Genomic DNA, 18,035 nt, shown 5'->3' on the forward strand with positions numbered 1-18,035 from the left:
AATGCATTGACCACCAGCAGGTAGATAAATACCCACGGATGGTCAATAAAAGTGAATTAAAAAATTTCTGGAGCATGAAAATAAATTGACATGCTCCATTTAGGTGCGGGTCTCCCGCGGGGACGGCTCCCGCAGGCTTCTATTGAAGCCTATGGAAGCCGTCCGGATCCGCGGGAGACGCGCGCCTGAATTAAACTCACCTGCTCCGGGCGATGCCGATCTTCCTTCCTTCGCGGCAGGATCTTCTGTCTTCGGCCCGGCGGATGTGCCCGGCACATGCGCGCGACACGCAACCGGCGTGCCAAGCACATCCGCCGGGCCGAAAAAAGAAGATCCAGCCGCGAAGAAGGGAAAACCTGCCCGGTCCGCAGCAGGTAAGTTTATTCTTATTTTAAGCGCTCATGTTCGCGGGGCAGGAGGGACCCGCTGTGGATTCTCCATGGAGAATCCGAAGCGGGCCTGATTTTCCCCGTGGACATGAGGCCAGGCCTCCTTCACATGGGCGACAAATCGCATGTATGTGAAGCCCATGCTTTCCTATGGGTTACTTCACACATGCGATATTTTGCAGCATGCAACAACCCAACATGGTCTGTGTAGGTGCGGTGATATGCCCACGACTCGAGATTTTGTAGCCCATGTTTCCCTATGGAGGCTTCCTCTCTGTTGAATCACATGAAAACGCGATTTTTTTTTCCTGCAGTTAGGGCATATTTTCAGGGTAAGGCTTATATTTCAAGCCTCCCCCCCCCCCCCCCCCCCCCCACCCCTCATCCTGCAAATCCTTGCATGTGGTGCTACAAAATCGCGGTACTGCCGTGAGAAGACGCAGCGATTCCGCACGGACCAGCGATGTGATATCGCTGCAATTTTCTTGCACCAATGCCGTGTCGCCCGTGTGAAGGAGGCCTATATGGAACAATTTTACAGTGATTAATAATGGCTGTGTATGGCAGGGCTGAGGAGAAGGATGGAGTCGCTAGCAATCTATAAGCTTCAAAATAAAAAACATTAAATAGGGTCGCCCACTTATAAAATATCAGTGACCTATTCTTGACCCTCATCCATCAGCTACCGAAGACCTATCCAGAGGATAAATCAGTGAAAAAAAATGGGCAGACAACCCCTTTAAACCGATTTCTGTAAGAAGCAGACAGCTCCGTTCACACTGCAGTGACGAGGCTTGGTACTACAAGCAAAGTTCATATTCACTTCAATAGTAGCTTTGCATGTAGTACCAAGCCTCACCACTGCAGCAGGAACAGAGCTGTCTGCTTAAAGCAGAAATCAGTTTCATGCAGAAAGGCACTGAACAGCTGATCGGCAGATCCCCAACTGATCTACTATTGATGACCTCTCCTGAGGATTACAACTGGACAACCTCTTTTAGAGTATGATCACACTGGTCATACTGTGTATTTTCTGCAGCAGCAAAATCTGCACCTGGTGGTGTAAACATGGCACATATTTCATCCTTGCATTTTTTTGGTGCAGATAGCGAGGGTTTAGCCCTTTTTTATTTATGTTGACTACTCGGACAGCACATGGCGTGAAAATACGGCCGTGTGAATAAGTCCTAAAAAAAGGTAGTATCCAAAACAAGAGGTGCAATGATCTCCGGGCAGCGATGCCCCGTCAGCTGCCAGTCATAAGGGACTGGGAAAGTCTACAGCCAGCAGTTCTTAAATTACATTAGAGCAAACACAAGACGGGAAGTTGCAGCACTTCTCTATGCCGACTCGCTCCAATGAGGTCCCTGGGGCGTATTCACACACAGGACATGAGTCGTATGAAGCTTCTGCAACCCTCCCACTCATCACTATGAGGTCTGCTGGAAACACTAAATAAATCTGCTGTGTGCGCATGCACCTTTACTGTGGCGATGCCGGAAGTCTCATCCCTGGCATACATAAAGGGGGTTCAGACACACAACGTGGCATCGTGAGCGGCAGTGAAACTACTATGTGTCAACGATACGGTCTGCTAAATCACCAAGACGACGAACGTGTGCCACCACCGGAGAAGCCAAGAAGGTCAAAAGTTGCAAACTGTGTCCCACCAATCACAATAGGAGACGATCACAGCTCACCTCCTTCCCCTCCCTGCACAGGTCATTCTTACAACTATCTCCTATAAGTCAGCTCCTGTTCATTGTGTCTACCGCCTGTAAAGCATCTCTCCTCCTTCCCCTCCTATTTCAAAATCTGCAGATGTGCATGCGGTCTAGGCCTCCTTCACACGGGCTACAAAATTTATTCTCCTTAGTGAGAGCACCTAGATGGTGAGTGAGGAGACTCAAAAGGCCATTCATGCTCCTCTGGGTAATATGCAAATAAGGGAGATGGAATAATACCTCCACAAGCGCCACCTATTGGAAGGCAGCATTCCTGCAAGCCAAAGTTAGACTCTTTATACAAGCCTTTTGAGTCTCCTCACTCACAGTCTAGGTGCTCTCCCCAAGGAGAGAAGATAATGTTTCTGACCCCTGTCCCGGTCCTCTCTCTAGCAAAGCCAGACTCCTACTGTACACTGATGAAAGGCAAGTACCCTGAAACAGCTGTCTGTATATGGAGTCATTATTACAAAGCTTGTATAAGGAGTCTGACTTTGGCTTGAAGGAATGCTGCCTTCCAATAGGTGGCACTGTGGAGGTATTATTCCATCTCTCTTATTTGCAGCTCTACAAAACGCATATATGTGAAGCTCACGGTTTCCAATGGGTTCTTTCACATGAGATGTTTGAAACCCTGGGCTTCACATACATGCATTTTGCAGCGATGTCACATCAGTACAACATCTCACGATTTTGTAGCCCATGTGAAAGAGGCTTTATGGAGAAGAAATCCTTTATAGGTGTCTCTTGCAGAAATATTTAGCATGTGTCAATAATTCCCAATACTGCAACACTGCCGAATATTAACCCGCGATTACACCCCATCAACAGCAGAAGCGGCAGCAATATAACACAAGTTTGGTCGGAGAGGAAACAACTATGTATATAAGGGAACTGGTAATTACTAGGAAATGATAGCAGCAGTGTTTCTGGTGGCGCAAGGCACTGCACAGCTCTGCTATATGCATGTCACACATATAGCTCTTCATACAACAGGGATCAAAAGCAGCACAGCAGAGTCCTGCACACACTGATCACCCCACTGATCACATGATGGTGACATCACAGGTCCTCTAAGCACAAGGCTGCTGTAGGTGCTTGTTAGTATTACATCCCCTACAAACCCACTGCGACCTCAGTTGCTCTGGAATACTAATGAACACCTAGCCGGACAGCAGCCGTGTGCGTATAGGACCTGTGAGGATGTCACAGTCATGTGATCAGGGGCGCAGCATGCAACTCACTCACACACAGGCAGGAGGTCATTAGTATTTTGATTACTATTATTTATAGTACCCGTGTTTCTGGTGGCACCACTAATAATATAGCGAATGACATCACATGTAACTCACTGATGGACCTGTGATGATGGTTGGAGTTCGACAAAATATTGAAGGACCTGTGATGACATCACCATCATGTGATCAGGAGTGGAGCATGCAACTCACTCATTCGATGATGGACCTGTAATGACGTCACAGTCGTGATCAGGGGCGGAGCATGTAACTCACTCACGGACCAAGTGGTCATTACTACTTTGATTACAATTGATGACACTTTGTGGCACCGTCTCCTAGCATCATGTGTATAACTTGCAGCGCACACATGTAACATCCATGAGCTTTTTTTTACGCTCCCACACTTTAGTTGACATTTTGTGATTTGTTTTTAAGCTGCAAAAACAGCAGTATGAATAGCCAATATTACTTTAACGGGTCCGTGTGCGTCCGCAGGACAGCATCTAGACAGGAAAAACGCCCGGGTCAACGAACCCTTAGGTTTCACATGTTAGCGGTCACGACATTTGACTTCTCTACAACTGGAAAGCTCACGTTTTGTGGACTCCCCTCATGTCAAAAAAGCAGATAAGCCCATTAGGAGACATCCTACATTTATAAGCAGGGAGACATCATCTGATAAGGAGGAGAAGGTGAGCAGAAAGCAAACGCCGGCTGGAGAGTGCCAGTGACTAAATACAGGTCAACTCACGTGCCGATGCCCGTCATAGTGGCTACCTCCCTCTGCTGACCGCCATCACCAGACAGACCCCCCCCATCTATGATGAGCCCTTATGCAAGTATTAGGGTACCCCAGCACCAATGTAAGTGCCCCCCCCCCCCATGAAGGATGCATCACTACCTACTTACTCCTGTGTGCAGGTAAAAGTGATTACCAAGCAGCATGTAGATATAATACATGCCATCTAAGATCGCACAGCTGGCACAGACAGAGTTGGATTTGTTAGTGCATATGTGCAGGGGAGGGCAGCCTGTACCCCGCTGCTCCGGCGTCGTGCGAGGGGGTGTAGCTTTAATAGTGACTCCCTAATACAATCTGCATGTAACACAAAAGCAAAGGTCTGTCATTGCACAGCCTCCATGCAAAACACCTCGCTGCTGCGTGAGCAGAGCATACGAGTCCCCAGCCGTCTGCTCTGACAGGAGTGGGCCCGTACCCCGCCAGCAGCTGGCACGCGCCCCCGTACCCCGCCAGCAGCTGGCACGCGCCCCCGTACCCCGCCAGCAGCTGGCACGCGCCCCCGTACCCCGCCAGCAGCTGGCACGCGCCCCCGTACCCCGCCAGCAGCTGGCACGCGCCCCCGTACCCCGCCAGCAGCACGCGTTGCAACAAAATATCAGACCAAACAAGCTCTCTGCACAGCTACACCCCATAAGACAGACGCCTGCGGCTCTTGGAAGACATCGGTAACGCTCCACATCTAGACGTCTCCTGCATAACATAAAGACGCGCCATTTCCCCGGAGAACTCCAGCTACATTCAGACCTGGAGATGACAGCGGTGATAGGCGGACGTACAACGTGGAGAACGTCAGCAAGTGTTTTAGACAGCTTGGCTTTGAGGCAGTGTGACTGCAGTGGAGGTCATGCTGGGACATGTAGTTGTCGTCACCAGTAGCGACACAGCGAGTTCTAACGTCTTCACGCGGCCGTACTTGTGCGCACAATATGCAGAGAATAGAACCCTGTGATTTTTCTGGGTTCCTTTCTTACTTTTGCGTGCACATTCCACGAACGGAAAAAACACAGCACGCTCTATTTGAGTGCACATTTGCGCACCTGAGGACAGAGGTCACAGATTCCGTGTAATTGCTCATTACGCTACGCAATTTTGTGGAAAAACAAATATCTGGGACTAATTAGGCTACATAGACTTATATCACGGCATGGGTATATCCGGTGCCTATGTAAAATTTCCCCGTCCATGCAAAAACTACAGTAAAATGCGCAAAAATGCACGCAAAAGTGTGACGTTCTTGGTGCAAATACATTGCAGTAACGTGCATTTTTGTGCGTGCGCCCATGTGAAGCCTTCCTTACGCAGGATGACTAGTGGCCGAATAATTAGGGTGCTTTCACACTAGCATTGGGGATTCCCTTTGGGGAGCAGGAAAGGGGAATCCCCGCAGCCAGAGACAGAACTGAACAGCGCCAGACGGCCCCAATAACTATAAAGAGGTCCGCCTGCTTTGCGCCTAGCTGCCCAGTTTTGGGGCATAAGAAAAATGGCTGCATACAGCGCTTTCTCCTCCAGTATTCGCAGGTGAATCCGCGATGGAACCGCCAGCCGGAGGCTCCAACACAGATGTGAAACCACCCTTACTCCAAAGGCCGAGTTCAAACAAATCGTCCAGCATAAACATGGCCACCGACAGGGAGCCGAGCGATAAGTCGCTAGTTTCGTTTCGGCTTACCAAAAGTAGTCTGCTGTGCAGTCACAGTCCTGCATATTTGAACGACTTGTGAATAAGTTTGCACAGAGATCGAACAACTAACGAATCATCATCGGACTTCGTACAAGCGAACAAACTGCTGTCATTTATACGCTTCAACGACTATCAGAAGGGTTGTTGCTCCGTGTAAGGGTGCCTTAATGCAAGGAGCCTCCCACGGCCCACCTACCATATTATAAATGACTGAACGCTGGGGAGCTGCCCACCAGCGATCTAAGAACGGTGCGCCCCAAGTCCGGTGGGTGAACGGTGCAGCAGTGCCCACTGCCCATTCCCTGTCCACGGGGACGGCTGCGTGCAGTAATCGTCCATCCTTGTTAGACTATTGAAGTGAATGGATCGGCGATCACACATATGCGCCAATGCTCCATTTGCTAGAGGGTCTCTGGGTGCATCATACTCGTGAAGCCAGCGGGCGGACCCTGCTAATCTGTGAACAGGTGATACAGGATTTTCCTGAGACATCCCCTTTAAGGGTGTTGTGAGGTGTGGAACGATTTTTTAAACAAGGGTGCAACGGTATTAAAGCAATAAAAGTAGCGGCACTGACCCAACCATTCGCCTGGCAGTCCAGCGCTGTAGAGCCCCATCGGTCCTTGTTTACGAACGGCTACAACGTGACCACTACAGCCAGCAAGGATTACATGTTAGATGTACATAAACACAAAAACAGCGAGGGGCTGCAGCGCTGGATCGGCGGGGGAACAGGTGAGGCCACTAGTGGAGAGGAGAGCAGACCACAAGCGGGTTCTTGCAAGTTACAATGTTATTCCCTATCCATAGCATAGAGGGTAACTTTATGACCGTGGGGGTCCGACTGCAGAGACCACATCGATCCTGCCAACAGGGTCCGACCGGCCCACGAATAAATGGAGCGAGGGTCATGTAGGCGCACAGCAGCGGAGCCCACACAGTTCAAGCAGGTCACCAAAATGAATGGAGTAGTGACAAGTCTGCGCGCCATTTACTCCGGGACTGGTTGGACCCACATTCTTGGAATCGATGTGGGTCCCAGCGGTCAGACCCCCTTAGATCTTAAAATCCCCATCCTGTGGAAACAGGATACCGTTAAAAAACTTTTACCCAACCCTGTTAACCGCATTGAGATGAATAGAATCCGCCACGTTTTTTGATTTCCGTTCGCACGTGTGAACATAGCCTCGTCTTGTGTGCGAGTTCTGTCTGATTCCGAGATGCGCCGGAAGAAAAAAACAGTAGTTTTCTTTGGGACCCATTTTTTTTGTATGATTTTTCTTAGAGAATCGACCATTATTTTCTATGGAGGCGCGAAAAGAAATATACATCACACTGGCCGGCCGCGTGATTTGTACGCAAGTGTGATGTGTTCTTAATGTAGGTTACTGGCATGCCGTGCGACGCGCATCCGAGTGAAATGGGACACACTTGCAATCCGCTATTGTGCGTGAAAGTCACCAATGGCAGACATTTTGGCCTAAAATATGCCTCATCTGCGGGTAAATCACAGGTTCACAAAAGCGATACTGGGCCGCGCTTCATGGCGTGATACCGCACTCGCCCGCGTGTAGGAAGCCTCAGGGTGCATTCGCACTGGAGGTTTTTCCTGACCAAGTTGTGTCCGCCTCCGCGACGGACAGGACGCGTACAGGAGAAACCATTCATGTCAATGGCTTCATTTACACGCGCTTTTTCTCTCAGAACGATAGTCCCGAGTTAGAAAAAAACACTGCATGTCCTATTTTTGGGCAATTCTTCTTCTAGACTCACGCATTTTTTTTATGGGAGTGTGAAAAAAAACCATTGCACGCACACGCCCCGTGATTTGCATGTGATTTACATGCAAGTACCGCGTGTATTTACCACAGGTTACCATGGGAACCACAGAGCAGATAAAAACGGTGTTCAAAAAATAAAAAGCTTTTTAGCATGCGTTTAGACGGAACGATCATTTAAAAAAAAAAAAAAAAAATTTGTTCAAACAAGCGAAAGTGAACGAAAATCGTTCCGCCTAAACGCAGCCCGCAACATTCATTCTATTCTCGCTCATCATTCAGGTTACGTAGTCCGAAAAATCGGCGTTGGCTCGTTCGCTTATCATTCGGGTTAAACAGCGGCGTTTCCAATTGTGTTCAGTGGGAAAACCTGCGTCACACTCGCGTGCACCGCGCACGCCGGGCGATGCTTTGCTGGCTCCTTTGAAAACAACGAGCGATGTGACGCGAGGGACGTGTGGCGACGCAAGGGAAAAGGAAGAAACACACAAGTCACACGCAATGGAGGCCTGAACCAAGCTTTTTTTGAACGCACCAACGATGATCCCCCCTCCGCCTGAATAGAACGGCGCTCGTTCAATCGTGAATCGGCTCATCTAAGAGGACCCCAACCAACAAAAAAAGTATTAAATGGCCCACGTGACTCGCCCACGTTAATACAGCGTGAGGGCGGCTTTACACGGACGTACTTCGGTGCACAACAGACACAGAGGAGAACGCACCGATTTCAATGACTATTCTCATTTCCTTTCTTTGGCGCACATTTCTCGCAGAACCTACTCTATTTTTGTGCACATTTGCGCACCAAGGGGCCCCAGGGGCCATCCGTGGGAGGCCGCACAGATACGTAATACGCTGCAAAACTCCATGAGGAGAAAACATGCGGACCTCATCACGCTAAAGAGCCATTTGACTCCGTACAGTAAGCTATGCGAACGCACGCAGATCAGCCTCGCTCATAGCGCAAATACTTGGCGCTGAAATGTACGCAATTGCGCATACACACGTTAAGCCGCGCTTAGGGCTCACCCAGAGGAGTGTATTTAAAATGGAGTATAATAAGCCGTGCTAAAAGCGCACTGGCTTCCATTGGACCATTCATACATTTTGGGGTTTTTTTAAGCACATGAAGCAAAAAAACGTAGCATCTTCCATTTTGCCGCGTATTTTGTACCATCATCACCACAGTCCGGTACCTACTATACGCAGTAAATACGCTTGTTAGATATATATACGGCGCAGCACGCTCGTCTGACCCCTCAGCGCGCAAATTAATTTCAACGCGATTTTTCTGATGGTAAAACGGCGTCAGTTGACCTCCATTCCACTGGGAAGAATTGCGCAGTCTAATAACCAAACCAGGACGCCTGTCGGACGCAACGATCAACATCGTAATCCATTGGGCTCTAGTACTCTTCCATTTCCATGTGATCCGTCAGAGATAAACAGCGTCACGGAGACGGATGCGCTCCTCGTCTACTCGCGGCGGTTCGGACACAAAACGTACGTTGACGACTACCGTAAGAACGGTATATCGGCGGCGATGAGAGATAGCTATCTGGTCTCCATGGCTACCACTGAGGAGGCAGCAGCCAGGACACCTGCTGCAGTGCATGCTAGGAGTTGTAGTTCCCCAGCTGCAGTGTATGCTGTAGAGTTGTGGTCCCCCCGCCGCAGTACATGCTGGTACTTGTAGTCCCCCAGCTGCAGTAGAGTTGTAGTCCCCCCCCCCCTGCTGTAGTAGAGTTGTAGTCCCCCCCCCCCCCCTGCTGTAGTGTCTGCTGGTACTTGTAGTCCCCCCCAGCTGCAGTGTCTGCTGGGAGTTGTAGTCCCCCACCGCCGCAGCGCATGCTGGTACTTGTAGTCCCCCGGCACTCACCCGCTCTCGCGCATGACATTGCTGTCCCCGCAGTCACACGCCCCCCCGGCCTGGCTGCGGAACATGTTGAAGTCATGGCCGGCGTGCTCGCCCTGGTTGAAGCACTCGGCGCACAGGGACATGCACGGGGAGATGCCGCACGTCCGGCAGCGGTACGCCACGAAGTTGGCCGTCCACACCAGGCCGCACAGGGTGGCGTTGTCGTAGGAGCGCACCGCCTGGCAGAAGTCCTCGAACTTGTCCCCTCCGGCCAGCAGTGACCTGCACCAGTCCAGCGCCTCCGCCGCCGGCCGCTCCGCGCACAGCACCCAGTCCAACAGCTCCGACAGCTGCTCTCGGCTGCGGTCTGTCCGCCGGCTCAGCTCGCTCTTCAATTGGGCCGCTGTCGCCTCCTTGTCCCGGTCCACAAGCAGCGGAGGAGGCAGCGGCGGCTCTGCCGCCATGATGACTGCTCGGGAGGGGAGCTGGGATTTACTTTTGTTGTGTCTCCCATACACGGACAAATGTCTTTTCTCGCGAGATCCCCGGCGCCCTCTGCTGGCAGTGTTTCTCTACTACATCTGCTAGGCAGCTCTATGGTCGGAATGGCTAAAAGCCAGTGGAGGTCAGGTAACTTCTATAGGTCACATGACTCTACACAGAGGAGACGGTGGGGAAAAGAGGGGTCTTGTAGGGCTCTGCCAGAGATGCAGCTTATAGAGCAGGGACCACATGTTACCCACAATGCCGTTCTGTGCGGCTCCAATTATATGGACACAGCAAAATCTATGTATGGTTGCTCAGATGTGGTTCTCATGTCAGGGTGAAAAGAAGTGGCACATAGCAGGGGAACAGGAAGGGACAAGTACTAAGGTTGCACTGTGCAGCCATGTAGGGCAAGTAATTATTAGGAAATTATAGCACCAGAGTTTCTGGTGGCAAAATGCTTTACATAGCTCTGCTACACTCACATCATACACAGCTCAGCTCTGCTACACGCACGTCACACACACAGCTCTGCTACACGCACATCTCACACAGTTCTGCTACACGCACGTCACACAGCTCTGCTAGATGCACGTCACACGCATAGCTCTGCCACACCACATCCCACACACACAGCTCTGCTACATTCACATCCCACACACACACAGCTCTGCTACATGCACGTCACACACAATATTGCTCTGCTACATGCACATCACACATAGCTCTGCTACACGCACGTCAGACACAACTGTGCTACACGCACGTCACACACAGTTCTGCTACACGCACGTCATACAAAGCTCTGCTACACGCACGTCACACACACAGCTCTGCTACATGCACGTTACATGCACAGCTCTACCACATGCACATCCCACACACACAGCTTTGCTAAACGCACATCCCACACACACAGCTATGCTACAATCACATCCCACACACACAGCTCTGCTACATGCACGTCACACACAATACACCTCTGCTACATGCACATCACACATAGCTCTGCTGCACACACGTCAGACACACAGCTCTGCTACACGCACGTCACACACAGCTCTGCTACAGGCATGTCACACACACATCTCCGCCACATGCACATCCCACAGCTCTGCTATACACACGTCACATACATACAGCTCTGCTACATGCACGTCACACACACAGCTCTGGTACACGCATGTCACACAGCTCTGCTATACGCACGTCACATACACACAGCTCGTCTACATGCACATCACACACACACAGCTCTGCTACATGCAAGTCACACACAGCTCTGCTACATGGACGTCACAGCTCAGCTACACGCACGTCACACATACATCTCTGCTACATGCATGTCCCATACACACAGCTCTGATACATGCACATCACACACAGCTCTGCTACATGCAAGTCACAGACACACAGCTCTGCTACATGCACATCATACACACAACTCTGTTACATGCATGCCACATAGCTCAACTACATGCACGTCACACACACAGCTCAGCTACACGCACGTTACACACACAGCTCAGCTACATGCATGTCACACACAGCTCTGCTACATGCACGTCACACACACAGCTCTGCTACATGTACATCACACACACAGCTCTGCTACATGCACGTCCCATACACACAGCTCTGCTACATGCGTCACACAGCTCTGCTATACGCATGTCACATACACACAGCTCTGCTAGATGCACGTCACACACACAGCTCTGCTACATGCACATCCCACACACACAGCTCTACTACATGCACGTCACACACAGCTCTGCTACATGCACGCCCCATACACACAGCTCTGCTACATGCACGTCACACACAGCTCTGCTACATGCACGTCCCATACACACAGCTCTGCTACATGCACATAACACAGCTCAGCTTTGCTACATACACGTCACACACACACAGATCTGCTACATGCACGTCACAGACACACAGATCTGCTACATGCACGTCACACACACACACAGCTCTGCTACATGCACATCCACGCACAGCTCTGTTACATGGACTTTGCACACACACAGCTCAGCTACAAGCACGTCACACACAGAACTCTGGTACATGTACATGCCAGACACACAGCCCTGCTACATGCACGTCACACACACACAGCTCTGTTACTTGCACGTACAATACACACAGCTCTGCTACATGCTCATCACACATAGCTTTGATACATGCACGTCACAGATACACAGCTCTGATATATGCACATCACAGACACACAGCTCTTCTACATGCACGTCACAGACACCACTCTGATACATGCACGTCACACACAGCTCTCTTGCAGGCACATCACACACATAGCTCAGCTACACGCACGTCACACAGATAGCTCAGCTACACGCATGTCACACACACAGCTTTGCTACATGCACCTCAGACACACACTGCTCTGGTACGCACACATTACAGAAACAGCTCTGGTAAATTCACATCACACAGCTCTACTAAATGCATGTCACAAACACGCAGCTCTATTACCTGCACGTCACAGACACACAGCTCTGCTACATGCATGTCACAGACACAGCTCTGCTACATGCACATCCCATACACACAGCTTGTCTACACCCATGTCACTCACACAGCTCAACTACTTGCTTGTCATACACACAGCTCTGCTACACGCACATCACACACAGCTCTGCTACATGCACATCCTATGCACACAGCTCTGCTACATGCATGTCCCACCCACAGCTCTGCTACATGCACGTCACACACACCTCTGCTACATGCACGTTATACACACACACAGCTCTACTATGTCCCATACACACAGCCTTGCTACAGGCACATCTCCCACACAACTCTGCTATGTGCACATCACACACACAGCTCTGCTATACACACATCAGACACTCAGCTCTGCTACACGCTCGTCACACACTCAGCTCTGAAACACGCACGTCACACAGAGCTCTGCTACATGCACATCACACACATAGCACTGCTACATGCACATCACACACAAAGCTCTGGTACATGCACCTCACACACAGCTCTGCTACATGCAGATACCAGACACAGCCCTGCTACATGCACGTAACAAACAGCTCTGCTACATGCACCTCAGGCACACACTGCTCTGGTACGCACACATTACAGAAACGCAGCTCTGGTACATTTAAATCACACAGCTCTACTAAATGCATATCACAGACACACAGCTTTACTAGATGTACATCACAGACAAACAGCTCTACTGCATGCATGTCACAGACACACAGCTCTGCTACACACATGTCACACACACAGCTCTGCTACATGCACATCACACAAAGCTCTGGTACATGCACCTCACACACAGCTTTGTTACATGCGGACACCAGACACTGCTCTGCTACATGCACGTCACGCATAGCTTGACTATATGCACGTAACACACATAGCTCAGCTACAAACGTCACAAACAGCTCTGCTACATGCACCTCAGACACACACTGCTCTGGTATGCACACATTACAGAAACACAGCTTTGGTACATTCAAATCACACAGCTCTACTAAATGCACATCACAGACACACAGCTTTACTAGATACACATCACAGACACACAGCTCAGCTACATGCACGTCACACACAGCTCAGTTACATGCACATCACGCACATACAGCTCTGTTACAGGCACGCCACACACACAACTCAGCTACACACACTTCACACACAGCTCTGCTACATGCACCTCAGATACATGCTGCTCTGGTACACGCACATTATAAAAAAAAACACAGCTTTGGTACATGCACGTCACAGACACACAGCTCTACTACATGCATGTCTCAGACACCCAGCTCTGCTACATATACGTCACACACAGAGTTGCTACAAGCACATCACACACACAGCTCTGCTTCATGCACCTCAGACATAACTCTGGTATGCGCACGTTACAGACACATAGCTCTAGTACACGCACGCCACACACACACAGCCGGCGACACGCATGTCACACACACAAAGCACGGCTATAGCAACATCACACACACACAGCTTTGCTACATGGATATCTAACACACATACAGCTCGGCTACATGGACGTCACACACAGCTGTTGTACACACACATCACATACAGTTCGGCTACATGCACATCACATACAACTCTGTTACATACATTTTTCATCCTATACAACAGGAATCATAAGCAGCACAACTGACTCCTGCACACACTGATCACATGAAGGTGACATCATCACAGGTGCTGTAGCTTTTTAATAAAGTGAAGGACCTGTGATGACGTCACTGACATGTGATCAGGGACGGAGCTCAGAGCCCTGGTGACTGATCCCATGACAGTGGCATCTTCACATGTAACTCACAAAGTCACTCACAGACAGGTGGTCATTAGTATTCCATAGCAACTGAGGCCGCAGGGCATTGTAGGGGATGTAGTCCGCCCGTAATCTGCACTGGGATGAAGGACCTGTGATGACGTCACTGTCATGTGATCAGGGGCAGAGCATTCAATTAAATCACAGACACAGAGCCGGTGACTGATCACATGACAGGGACATCATCACAGGTCCTGTTAGCACACGGTTGCTGTCAGGCTCTGCGTGTATTATGTTTGAGGACCTTTGCTTATGTCACCTTCATGTGATCAGGGGTGGAGCATGTAACTCACACAGTCACTCACGGACAGGTGTTCGTTAGTATTTTGAATGGTTATTTGTGTTAGGCGCACTGTTCAGACACAATCTTCTTCTTCTGTGTCTGGAAAACATGGGTGTCATGCCATCCTATCTGTTCCCTGAGCTTATATTCACACTCTTCCAGCACTCCTAGGGTTAATAGCTTCTGCTCCCCCCTTGAGCTGATGCTCCTTTTCTAATCACCGTCCAATATAACTGCCTGGGCCTTTCAGACCTTGCTGCAGTGTTATTGAGAGTTTGTTCCTTTCACTTCAACTGCTTCGGCAGTTACCTTTCTACCTTGCGTTCTGCTTGTGTTCTGTGTTCTTCGTTCGTGTACTCTGTAGTCTGTTATTCCCATTGTCCGCTTCTCTATCTATCCTTGTCCGCTTGTTCCTCCTTTGTTTCTGTACTCCCCAGTGTTGTTCTGTCTTTGTCCTATAGGTGTTCCGGCCCGCCAGGGTAAGTCAGCAACTAAAGGAAGACCGTGGGGTCGTCCTTATCGGGACAAGTGCTCCACTTATAGGCAGGGGTCTTCCTCTACTGGTTATCAGTTCAGGGCAAGATACCTTCCCTAGTTTCTATCCATATACGGGACTGGTCATCTGGTATCTTACCTCCCACGCTGGGGTTGGCTGTCAGCCGTGCTGGATCGGATCTTCACCTACATGGTAGCTTGATACAGTGGTTCCACATCCACAGTCCTTACAATTAGTATTATTTATAGTACCAGTGTTTCTGGTGGCGCAATGTGCCACTTCTAATATAGTAAAGGACATAATCACATGTAACTTACTTAAGGACCTGTGATGACAGTTGGAGTTGGTCAAAATATTGAAGGCCCTGTGATAACGTCACTGTCATGTGATCAGGGCGGAGCTCAGATCTCCAGTGATTAAGCTGCTCACTAACTTGAAATTGTGGCTGAGATGAATGACCTGTGATGACGTCAGTGTCATGTGATCAGGGGCGGAGCATGTAACTCAATCTCTCCATGAAGGACCTTTGATGATGTCACCATCATGTGATCAGGGGCGGAGCATGTAACTCACTCACAGACAAGTGGTCGTTAGTACTTTGACAAGTACTGAGGGTGCACTGTGTAGCCATATCTCGTTCCCTATATATTTGGAAAGTAGTAAGGTTGCACGGTGTAGTCATGTCTGGGTCCCCTATATATTAGGACAAGTTCTAAGGGTACACTGTGTAGTCATGTCTTGGTCCCCTATATATTAGGACAAGTACTAAGGGTGCACTGTGCAGTCATGTCTGGGTTCCTTATATATTAGAACAAGTACGGTAGTAAGGTTGTATGGTGTAGTCATGTCTGGGTCCCCTATATATTAGGACAAGTACTAAGGGTGCACTGTGTAGCCATGTCTGGTTCCCTGTATGTTAGTACAAGTACTGAGGGTGCACTGTGTAGTCATGTCTGGGTCCCCTATATATTAGGACAAGTACTAATTGTACACTGTGTAGTCATGTCGGTACCCTATATATTAGCACAAGTACTAAGGATACACTGTGTAGCCGTGTCTGGGTCCCCTACATATTAGGACATGTACTAAGGGTGCACTGTGTAGCCATGTCTGGCTCCCTGTATGTTAGTACAAGTACTGAGGGTGCACTGTGTAGTCATGTCTGAGTCTCATATATATTAGGACAAGTAGTAAGGTTGCACTGTGTAGTCATGTCTGGGTATTCCTTATATATTAGGACACCAATTGGGTTGATCAGGGAAATGCGGTGGATATAGTATAACTTGACTTTAGTCAAGCACTTGATAAAGTATCTCATACCATACTTATTGAAAAAATGACCAAATATGAGATTGATAAGGCAACTTAGGTGGATTCACAACTGACTAAGTGATCGTACTTAAAGAGTGGTCATAAATGGCTGCACATCCAAGTGGAAGAATGTATCAAGTGGGGAACCACAAGGCTCTGTCTTAGGCCCAGTGTTGTACAACATATTTATAGGTTACCACGGGAGGTGGTGAGTTCTCCTTCAATGGAAGTGTTCAAACAGGGGCTGGACAAATATCTCTCTGGTATCGTTTAGTGAATCCTGCACTGAGCAGGGGGTTGGACCCAATGACCCTCCAGGTCCCTTCCAACTCTACCAGTCTATGAGACTATGACTACACTCTAAAACCTTACTACTTGTCCTAAGTGGACCCAGACATAGTGGACCCAGACATGACTATATGGTGAGTGCACCATTACTACTTGTCCTAATATATAGGGGACCAAGAGATGACTACACAGTGCAATCTTAATACTTGTCCTAATATATAGGAGACCCAGACATGGCTACACAGTGCACCTTTACTGCATGTCCTAATATATAGGGGACCCAGACATGACTACACAATGCACCCTTACTACTTATATGAATATATAGGGAACCCAGATATGGCTACACAATACACACTTAGTACTTGTCCTAATATATAGGGGACTCAGACATGACTACACAGTGCAACCTTAATACGTATCCTAATATTTAGGAGGCCCAGACATAGCTAAACAATGCACCTTTACTGCATGTCCTAATATATGGGGGACCCAGACATGACTACACAGTGCACCCTTACTATTTGAATGAATATATAGGGGACCCAGACATAGCTACACAGTGTACACTTAGTACTTGTCCTAATATATAGGGGCCTCAGACATGACTGCAAAATGCACCCTTAGTACTTGTCCTAATATATAGGAGACCCAGACAAGACTACACAGTACACACTTAGTACTTGTCCTAATATATAGGGGACCCAGACATGAGTACACAGTGCAACCTTATTACTTGTCCTAATATATAGAAGACCCAGACATAACTACACAGTGCACCCTTAGAACTTGTCCTGATATATAGGGGACCCATACTTGACTACACCATGCCAACGTACTACTTGTCTTAATATATAGGGGAAAAAGAAATGACTACACAGTGCACCCTGAGTATTACAAGTAGTAAGGTTACATGGTGTAGTCATGTCTGGTCTCCTATATATTAGGACAAGTACTAATGGTACACTGTGTAGTCATCTCTTGCTACCCCATATATTAGCACAAGTACTAAGGGTACACTGTGTAGTCAGGTCTGGTTCCCTGTGTATTAGTACAAATATTAAGGGTGTACTGTGCAGTCATATCTGGGTCTCTTATATATTAGGACAAGTAGTAAGGTTGCCCTGTGTAGTCATGTCTGGTGCCCTATATATTAAGACAAGTACTAAGAGTGCACATTGTAGTCATGCTTGGGTCTCTTATGTATTAGGACAAGTACTAAGGGTGTCCTGTGTAGCCATGCCTGGGTTCCCTATATATTTGGACAAGTAATAAGGGTGCACTATGCAGTCATATCTGGGTCCCCTATATATTAAGACAAGTACTAGGGGTTTACTGTGCAGTCAT

General features: G+C 48.9%; 1 protein-coding gene across 1 annotated transcript in view; it reads right to left on the reverse strand.

Moving 5' to 3' along the window:
- The window catches only part of UBR3 (ubiquitin protein ligase E3 component n-recognin 3), a 169,937-nt gene extending 159,934 nt beyond the window's left edge, over positions 1-10,003 (reverse strand). Inside the window, exon 1 of the mRNA XM_066577805.1 lies at positions 9,495-10,003. Coding sequence (XP_066433902.1) covers positions 9,495-9,937 — 443 coding nt within the window. The 5' untranslated portion in view covers positions 9,938-10,003. The remainder of the gene's footprint in view (positions 1-9,494) is intronic.
- Positions 10,004-18,035: the final 8,032 nt, after the last annotated feature.

Source organism: Eleutherodactylus coqui, chromosome 8, assembly GCF_035609145.1.
Source record: "Eleutherodactylus coqui strain aEleCoq1 chromosome 8, aEleCoq1.hap1, whole genome shotgun sequence".
In the NCBI taxonomy this organism is placed as follows: domain Eukaryota; kingdom Metazoa; phylum Chordata; class Amphibia; order Anura; family Eleutherodactylidae; genus Eleutherodactylus; species Eleutherodactylus coqui.